At 41.1% G+C, this 9,978-nt stretch overlaps 1 protein-coding gene across 1 annotated transcript in view; it reads left to right on the top strand.

Annotated features, from left to right (window-relative positions):
* Positions 1 to 9,978, top strand: part of SLC9A2 (solute carrier family 9 member A2) — a 95,079-nt gene that overhangs the window by 40,799 nt on the left and 44,302 nt on the right. The window contains exon 3 of the mRNA XM_017864931.1: positions 4,309 to 4,559. Within this exon, the coding sequence (XP_017720420.1) occupies positions 4,309 to 4,559 (251 nt within the window). The remainder of the gene's footprint in view (positions 1 to 4,308; positions 4,560 to 9,978) is intronic.

Raw genomic sequence — 9,978 nt, 5'->3', positions numbered from 1 at the left:
ACTTTGGAAAGGTATTAAAAATACGGACCATGATGCCTACGGCAAAAACGATGAGTCACTGGGAGTTGCAGATAGAAGAATCAGGGTTAATCAGAGAAAATTCACTGACACAGTATATAACCTCGAGGATGGGTAACATGCTAGGTTAGTGCCATTAACTCCTTTCCCAAACTATGATAAATTCAACATTGAGCTAGAAAAGCTGAAGTGAAGAAAACTTAGCATGACAATGTCTCAAAGCAAGAGAAATGGATTGTATAAATTGCAGATCAAACACTTCATGCTATTGTACAGGACTGTAGTAGATTAGAAGTAACTAGAGACATGGCAATTGAAAAAAATAAAGGTGTGATTTTTAAATAGGACTTTTCTGTTATCCCTTAGAATAAATGTTGTATGAAAACTTCCCAAGATTTCCCTTATTAGGCAAAGATTTTTCAGGTGATTTCTAGAACATGTTAATGCAGCCACTGAATATTCTAATAAATTTTCCAAGAAGACTTAAAGAGTTTCCTCCATCTGCTCATAACCAGGCTTGGTTAAGGAGAGCTGGTTCTGTAGAAAGAAGCCAGTAATGGGCCCCAGAGGCCCAGTCACTGTGTGCTGTGGAGTGGAAAGTAACTTTAGGAAGATGGAGGGTAAGCAGTGACCACTTGGATGTTAATTTTGATTTTGCAAACAGCATAATAGATCTAAAATGTCGTATGCAAAATGATTATCCTGTATGTTTCATGCAGGAAGAAATTACCTGAACATTCTTTTTTTTTCTGGAACACAGCCATTCTGATAGACAACTGTATTTGCATAATTTGCACCCTTGCTTTATGTGATTTCACAGAATTAGTATGCTTTTAAAATCAAAGTTCAAAGTTCATAACTCCTAATTTTAATATATATATGTTTGCAATTTAAAAAAACATAAGCAGTAAAGTTTCAAAGCTGTCAAATTAGCCCATGACAGAATTTAGTACATAGGTATCACTGATATTTTAATCTAAGAATACAAGTGTCAAGGGGAGATCAACTTTGCACCGACTCACTAGAGACATCTGCAGCCCACATGCATCATATATACACATAATACATAGACCTATATAAATTAAAATTCTAAAACACTTTTCGGCATAGATTCCCTTATAATACAATTGAAGGATTTAACTGGAATGAACTAAGTATGTGGTTTCGGCCAGTTGTAACCAGAAGAATTTTATCTCGTGCTGATCACTAACTACGTATCAGGTTCAGTGTAAAACAGGTGGGAGGTTGTGGAAAGCTTTCTGGTTGTTAAGGTAACGCTTCTACCTGAGACATTAGCTCTGACACTGCAGTGGCATCTCAGGCAGGAGAAGGATCAAAAATGGAGCTTTGGCCCAATGTGCTGAGAGTACAGTGCCTGTGACCCATCTTAATTCTTTGCAGAATTAAGCAGGGATTTAAGACAGGCTGTACCTTTGATAGATTTGATGCATTAAGTTGCCAGCAAAATCGTTTTGTAAGGATTAGGAATGTGTGACCCAGCTGCAGATGCCCGTTAATCTGTGGAAGGAGTACCTGGACTTCCCTCAGAGAACTCTTCCGTGCACTGGATGGACTGGGGTGTAGAGATGAGAGGGAGGAAAAGGAGAAGAAGACTCAGCTCTGTGCTAAAGGAATTTCTAGTTTTGTTGGGGGACATGAGGCACTCACTCAAAACTTAGCACCAACAGTACAAGATGCTGAATGTTCTGGGAGATCATCTGTGGTGCAGGAGGTCAGAGGGCCGGGTATTTGCAAAGGCTGGAGGGGTCCAGGAGGGCTCCTGGGGGCAACAGTAGGTTCAGCTGTGCCTTGGAAGATAGGTAAAGGTTTAGGGGTGGGTTGCTGGCAAGAGAAAGGACAAAGAAAGAAAACCAGGAGCAGGAGTTAATAAATATGGTGTGTTTTATGGAACAGTGATGAAATCCTTTACAATCTGACGTGCATTAGAAAGCAGTTAAAAAAAAAAGTGTACCAGGTGTTTTGAGACTATGAGGCCTTCCTGATGTGAAAATGGAATGGCAGCCTTTGAAGGAAGTAGGTCTTGTAGTGGCTGCAGTGGGATTAGAGCAAAGAAGACATGAGCCTCCCAGGTGCAGGCTGAAGACAGAATGTGGTGCCCGAGTGGCCCTGGAGAGAGGCTGTCCATGCAGAAACAGATGGCTGGGAAACCCGCCTCTCCTCTGGCACGCCGGTGATTGTCCCTTTTGCCTTTGGCTGTTTGGAGGCAAGGGGTATATATAGCACATCTGTGATCCTGTGTCAGGAAGTAACCGTGGCGTGTTGATGCTGATGAAAACCGATGCTGACAGCAGGTTCAAAGTGGAAGTGGGTGCTACGTGGAGTCATTTTCTTCTCTGACAAATGATGATGTCTTTGAAATATTTAAGTTTTCAGGAGAATGAGTCTCTTTTGTTCTTCTCTGAAGTCATTTCTTGGTGGGGAGGATAGCAGATGATCTCGAGTGTTACACCAACAATTAGGGAAAAGGAAAAGTTCACTCTTTTCTAGGGAATAATCTACTATTTTTCAAAGCCAACAGACATTTATTGTCATCTACTAGGCAACATGGAAGATGTAAATTGTAATAAGGTGTTGACTGATCACAAGGAGCTTATAATCAAGTAGAAAGGAGGAAAGAATAACATATTAAACCCATATTGTGGTAGGCTATGACCATAAAGTGAAGCAGAAAAAGTGAGATGGCATTGGCCAGGCCACACACTGCTTACCAGGCAGTATGACTTCATTCTCCCATGATTGAACCTTGAACCACTTAATCAGGAGGTCAGGAGTCTTGGATGCTAATATTGCCTCTGACATTTTGTGTCATTTGACCTTGAACAAATGGGATCAGTTTTGAGTTTCTCAGACTCCAAATGAGGGTGTAGCATGGCCTTTCTCCCTAACGTCCTTATCAGTCGGTTTTCCTGGAGATTACAGGTGCTCCCAGAATTGTAAATATCAAGTGAAAAAGAAGCAGGCCACCTGGTTGGCTGGTGTTTGACTCGCTTATTTTGTGAAAAGAAAGTGGTGGGTCTGCAGCCATGACTTTCCATTTCAGTTCGGTCAGTGGCCCTAGGCACAAGTTGAAAGCATATTGTCCAGCAGACATGAAGTGCCTGGCGTTTTTGAAGGCTTCACTAAACCAAGACTGTGTAAAGAACGAAACAACAGGCTGGGCGTGGTGACTCACGCCTGTAATCCTAGCACTTTGGGAGGCCAAGGCAGGTGGATCTCTTGAGGTCAGGAGTTCGAGACCAGCCTGGCCAACATGGTGAGACACACTCCCCATCTCTACTAAAATTACAAAAATTAGCCGGGGGTGGTGGCGCCTGCCTGTAATCTCAGCTACTTTGGAGGCTCAGGTAGGAGAATGGCTTGAACCCGGGAGGCAGAGGTTGCAGTGAGCTGAGATCAAGATCACGCCACTGCACTCTAGCCTGAGTGATAGAGACTCAAAAAAAAAAAAAAAAAGAAAGAAAAAGAAAAAAGAACAACAGAGCACTCTCATTATAGCATGAAGTTTTGCTGATGTGCATTTCCATTTCTTTGTAACAAAATGTAAGATAAATCTATTTTCAATTATTCTTAAGGAATAAGAAAACCTAGGCAGATGCACACGCACACACACACACACACACACACACACACACACACACACACACACACATACACGAGTTTGCTGCCTCTTTGCTTGAAGAAAATTCCTTTGGGTGTGTCTCAGTTACACCAGACATGTATGTGTGGGTGGGGGAGGAGGTGGAGTGTGGAGTGAGGAACTGGTGACCTGGGAGGATGACTGACTCATCCTGGGTACCTGTCCTGATGCGTGGGTCACTTCTGTCATGTGGTTCCACAATAGGACCTTATAAGGTAAATCTGTTCACAGCAGCACTGATAAGCTTTCTTGCTGTCATATTACTTACTAAGCAATGGTAACATGAGCTGGGTGTGCTGGATGGCAAACAAATATTTTAAAATAATCTTTCAGATGATATCTGGAAAAAATAATGTTTTTGGAATAAGTTATGCAATGACTTTGAAATTGCCTCTCCCTTACTTTTAGAAATAAATTCCCTGACAACTCACTTTTATTGAAAGGTTTTTTTGGTTAGTTTAAAGCTATGGTATTAAAATATGAGACAAACGAATACACAATGATTGTCACTTTCCTACTTGGGTACACAGAAGAAATGTCCTTATTAGAAGGCCAGGTAGATGTGTTTGTGCCCAGAGTGATAATGGGGAAATTGGAAAGGGTCTTGACAAGGTGTTTTCTTTTTCCTGCAGGTCCTGTACAACTTGTTCAAGTCGTTTTGCCAGATGAAAACCATTGAGACCATTGATGTGTTTGCAGGAATCGCGAACTTCTTTGTTGTGGGAATCGGTGGGGTGCTGATTGGCATCTTCCTGGGCTTTATAGCGGCATTTACTACTCGATTCACCCATAATATCCGAGTGATCGAGCCACTCTTTGTTTTCCTGTACAGTTATTTGTCCTACATCACAGCCGAAATGTTTCACCTCTCGGGCATCATGGCGTAAGTAATTCTTTGTTAAAAGTGCTCGATGATAACATTTCATTGAATGCACGCATTCTCAGCTAAGATATTAAAGTTGAATAAGTTATATGAAACACTAGGTTTTCTTATTCTTTTAAGAACAATTAAAATAGATTTTCGGTCAGATGCGGTGGCTCACGCCTGTAATCCCAGCACTTTGGGATGCCGAGGCGGGTGGATCACAAGGTCAGGAGATCGAGACCATCCCAGCTAACACGGTGAAACCCCATCTCTACTAAAAACACAAAAAGTTAGTCGGGCGTGGTGGCATGGGCCTGTAGTCCCAGCTACTTCGGGAGGCTGAGGCAGGAGGTGGCGTGAACCCAGGAGGCGGAGCTTGCAGTGAGCCGAGATTGTGCCACTGCACTCCAGTGTGGATGACACAGTGAGACTCCATCTCAAAAAAAAAAAAAAAAAAAAAAGATTTTCTTACATTTTGTTACAAAGAAATGGAAATATATATCAGCAAAACTTATGCTACCATGATTTGTTGCTCAGATAGAAAGCTGCTTAAACATTCTTACGGGTCTCATGAAATATGACAGTAAACTGTTGGGGTGGATCTTGGTCAGGCACCAAGAATTGTATGAGTTTGATGCCCAATCAGGGTAGTCCATGTGGGAACCTATAAGCTTATTCCAACAAAGTCACATCCCAAGCTGCTCTTGGAGCTCTGGAATGGCTCATGGATATTCATTGGCATAACCTTAGTCATAGAAATACTTTGAATGGTAGATTTGATTTGGGATAACAGCTTAGTCATTCAAAGCAAAATAAGAGTTGTGACCACGCAATTTCAGTTTAGCTGTTTAAACAAAGATGCAGGATTATAAAGCAGGAAATGTTTAAAGCCAGAAATTATTTATTTACTAAAGATATGGTTAGTGTCTCATGCACTAACTGGTTCTGAAGGAAGTGTTTGAGAAGTTAGACAAGTAGACTGACGAATGATGGAGTTTGAATCCTGTTTTAGCATTTGGAGGATCACTTTGAAGGAGGCTGCTCATTGGGTGTGGATGTTTTCGTAGCTTCCAAAAACAAGCTTCTTTTCTATTATGGTAAGACCCTGTATACGATCATTGAGAAATACTTAGTAATGGAATGCTTTTACATTTTTTTTTTTTTTACTTTGACAAATATGCATTTACAGCTCCATATGCACTAGGCTAAATGCTAGGACCTACCATACATATTTAGAATTTTGCAGCTATAAGCATAAGCCTAGATCTTCCTGAAATTTTCTCTTCCATTCTGATTAAGATGATTGTTTCATTGGGGGCTAGTTTGACTTCTGCCGTTTATCAGCACGTCTGTATCAGAAGCAGATGAGGTTGGTGGTAGAGGAAGTCAAAGACCCCCTACTCAAAGAGAGTGGAACCTGGGGTCATGAAAGCCCTGAGTTACAGGTTGGGTGGTTTTCTGTTTCACAGAGAAACCTAAATAAAGCAACGCATTAATCTAGTTTGACCCAGTAATGTTCCATGTCTTCCTGGTTGCTATTCATATCATTTGTATGACTTCCAGTTTCCTCAGTGTTCTCTGGCCAGTGTCATTGAAAATGTATGACCAACTAGTTACAAGGTCTCTAAAAAGAGTGTAGGGGAGGGACTTAGTATCTAGTTTCCAGCAGTGTTGTTCTAGCAAGAGTCAGGGTATGAGAACCTTGAATTGCATTGCAAGTCTGAGTATATGTAAAAGTTCTAGAACCCACAAAGGAGCTATGTAAATTTGTCAGTTTGCCAGATGTTCGCAGGCAGGAATTGGGGTTCTTGAAGATCCAGCATATGGGGGGAAGTTGAAGAATTGGATGGGGTGGGAATCCTGGTGCATCCCTGATGTCGGTGATGCAAGGTTTGGAAGGCCTATGCTATATCAAGTCACTGGCCTCTTGTGAAGATGGGATCACAGGTTTACTTATGCTAGGAATTCAGAAGTAAGAGACAAATAGGGCCACATATTCCTGATAAATAGCACAGGTAATTCTCTGCTGTGGTTTGCCTTTGTTTCCAACTTCAAACTGAAGATTTTCTTGACAACTTAGTGTAGAGGAAATGTTTTTATTACATTTAAACTAATATTGTCATTGGCCAGGTGCAGTGGCTCATGCCTTTAATCCCAGCACTTTGGGAGGATGAGGTGGGTGGATTACTTGAGGTCAGGAGTTTGAGACCAGCCTGGCCAGCATGGCGAAACCCTGTCTCTACTAAAAAAATACAAAAATTAGCCCGGCATGGTGGTGCATGTCTGTAATCCCAGCTACTCAGGAGGCTGAAGCAGGAGAATCACTTGAACTGGGAGGTGGAGATTGCAATGAGCCAAGATCACACCACTGCACTCCACCCCAGACAACAGATTGAGACTCGGTCTCAAAAAAATAAAAAATAAAAACTAAACTAATATTGTCATTGCTCAAAGTATACTGAAATAATATGGGTCCTTAAATAAGATATTGCCAGTGATACAAGCATTTTTGCATCAAAATTACCATGTGCACCCATTATTCTGTCATGACAAATGCAGGTACACATTCACATTGGGGTATGTTTGTTCTCAGAAGTGATACCCTCTTTTCTAATGTGGGATAATTAGTATGCCATTCAAAACCTGACCGTGTGTGTTGCTTCCTTACGCTGTAGATCACAGATGTGCATGCCCTGCCCCGCTCTAAAGTGCATTATGTGCACTTTGTGTGTAATTACGGTATTTACTTCGGTCCAGGGGATACAGCATAATGATGCAATTAAAATGCATATCTACACACACCTCTTTTACAGAACTAGTCATTTTTTCTGGGCTCAAATTGTACCGAGTTTAGAAATTCCTATCATACTTTGTACTAATTGCACTCTCTCTTCTACCATTTATAAACCAATTTTAAGGCTAATGGGAGTGAAGGCACCTGACGTACGGAGAATGTTCAGGACTTTCCCTTGTTTTCTTAAGAGAAATGGGCAGCTCCTGAGAAAGGAAACTAGGCAGATAGGATAGGCAGCTGCTGGGTGGGCAGAAAGATTAAACTGCCTCTGTAATGATTTGTAACCCAGTTGTGAAACTTGGCTTTCCTGAGTTTTGCCTGCTCTCCTCCATCTCTCCCTCCTCCACCTTCTTCCATCCATCCTTCCTTCTCCTGTCCCCTTCATGTTGCCTTTCAGAGCCTGTAACCCTCTACATTAGCTTTGTTGACTCTTGGACAGCCTGTTCTAGAAGGATGTCACTTACTTAATGAGCAGGTAGTTACTAGATGAATCTAATGAAAAAGAAACAATCTTCTGAGTAACAGAAGATTTTGGTTTGGGTTAAAAATGCAAAGAAGCTTTTAGAGGAAAGCGCTGGACAGGATTTCAGTATTTTGATTTCTTTGGAAAGATGGTGAAAGTCTACTGTTCCTGCTATTTAACTTTATCATAAGACTGTGGTTTTATAGGCTTTTTACTGACAAGTAAATTAAATAATGAGGTGAAATCTTCTTCTGTCTTACAAAATATTTGGAGAGATGTCTTCTGAGCAGTCTTAAATTTGGTTTCCCCTTTGTGGTCCTTCCTAATACCCCAAAACCTAATTTAATGTTAAGGAATGATTTACACTTATGTTTTATTGTATATTCAGAAGGGTTTTAGACTCAAACACTAACAGGGTCAATGCAATTCCCTGTTTTCTAACATTCTTCTGCTCATTTCTATACTGGAATAAATTGTGGCAATAGGGAAATGTATGTGTGTGTGTGTGTGTGTGTGTGTGTGTGTGTGTGTGCATACGCCTGTGTGTGCCTATGTGTGTGTTTCAGTTTCCATAGCACCAGAAATAGAGTTAAGGGAAAGTTTCCATCATCCTTTAAACCAGAAGCTTCACATATCAATAGCGCTGGACACTTTTGAGTATCAAAGCACTATACCAGGGCATGAGAGGTGACCAATAGTTATTGATTTTAGAAATTCCTGCCTTGACTCATGTGTTTTGAACTTTATACTCAGAAAAATGCTCAAAGTCAAAGCACTGGTGATTCCTATGGACAATGGTGTATTTGACCTCATTTTGCTTTCTTTACCTAAGGACACTAACGGTTGGATAAATCGATCACTAAAATTCAGAGCCATTATAGAAATCAACTTCAGCCAAAGTTTGTTATCCCCTTTTGGATTTCAGACTCCTTTCTGATCCTCCCCTTCTACCCTACACAGTTCCCTGGGCTCTAATAAGTGGGACATTGGAAACACATTGACCTGAAGAGGGAAGGGTGTACGTGGCCTCCACAGCAGCAAATTTTGAAAATGGCTAACTCCTCCTTCAGATAGGAGAGTAAGGGCCCATTTTTTAATATTTTATTTTTATTTTTATTTTTTGAAATAGAGTCTCACTCTGTCACCCAGGCTGGAGTGCAGTGGCATGATCTCAGCTCACTGCAACCTCTGCCTCCTGGGTTCACGCCATTCTCCCACCGCAGCCTCCCAAGTAGCTGGGACTACAGGCCCCCGCAACCACACCCGGCTAATTTTTTTTTTTTTTGTACTTTTAGTAGAGATGGGATTTCACCATGTTAGCCAGGATGGTCTCGATCTCCTGATTTCGTGACCCACCCACCTCGGCCTCCCAAAGTGCTGAGATTACAGGTGTGAGCCACTGCCCCGGCCGTGACCAATATTTTTTAGTTCTGCTGTGATGGATTAATAATTCCTTAGTATTTCTTTCCTTAAGGGTACTTTCTAAGTATTTACTATTTATTGCTAATTATTCCAGTAGCATTATTGCGAAGAAAGTAGAATATGGTGATTAGTTTCATTCTTATGAATAAATAAATCAAGGCCCAGATGGACAAAACATGGCTGTCAGATGACTCAGTGGAGAATTAGACCTGACCCTGCATCCCCAGTTACCAGGTCAGTCCTGTTTATGTGCAACATCCCCTCCCCCCACCAAAAAAAACCCAGCACATCCCATGCAAATTTGTAAGTAAGTAAATTTATAACGGGAATTTCCAGAATGATAGGTTTAGGAATGAAATCCAGGAGTAGCTCCAGCTTGCTGGACTGAAGTAGTCACTAGTAAAGGTGTGAAGATCATATGCTCTTTTCATCCATTTTCTTTGTAGGAGCTGATAATTGTCATCTGTTTAACATTTTGAGAAAAAATAGGAAAGCATGCCTTTTTTTTTTTTTTTTTTGCCTATCCTAGTGCCTCTTGGTTTACCCACACTTTGTAGCATTTAGGAGACCATCTTTTCAAGATCCAAGAGTGTTAAACCATAGCCCTAGATGCCAGAATAACCGGTTCAACATGTTTACTTGTGTTCACAAAGATTAAAAATAATAAACACATGACATTGTAGGACATTCATAAAACATTATGTGATGCATCATGTTTACAACATGCTTTCAAACACATGATGCCAACTGACCCTCGT

The sequence above is a fragment of the Rhinopithecus bieti genome, unplaced genomic scaffold (assembly GCF_001698545.2).
Source record: "Rhinopithecus bieti isolate Rb0 unplaced genomic scaffold, ASM169854v2 scaffold_76666, whole genome shotgun sequence".
Taxonomy (NCBI): domain Eukaryota; kingdom Metazoa; phylum Chordata; class Mammalia; order Primates; family Cercopithecidae; genus Rhinopithecus; species Rhinopithecus bieti.
Note: the sequence above shows the minus strand (reverse complement) of the source record. Positions and strands in the feature narration are given on the sequence as shown.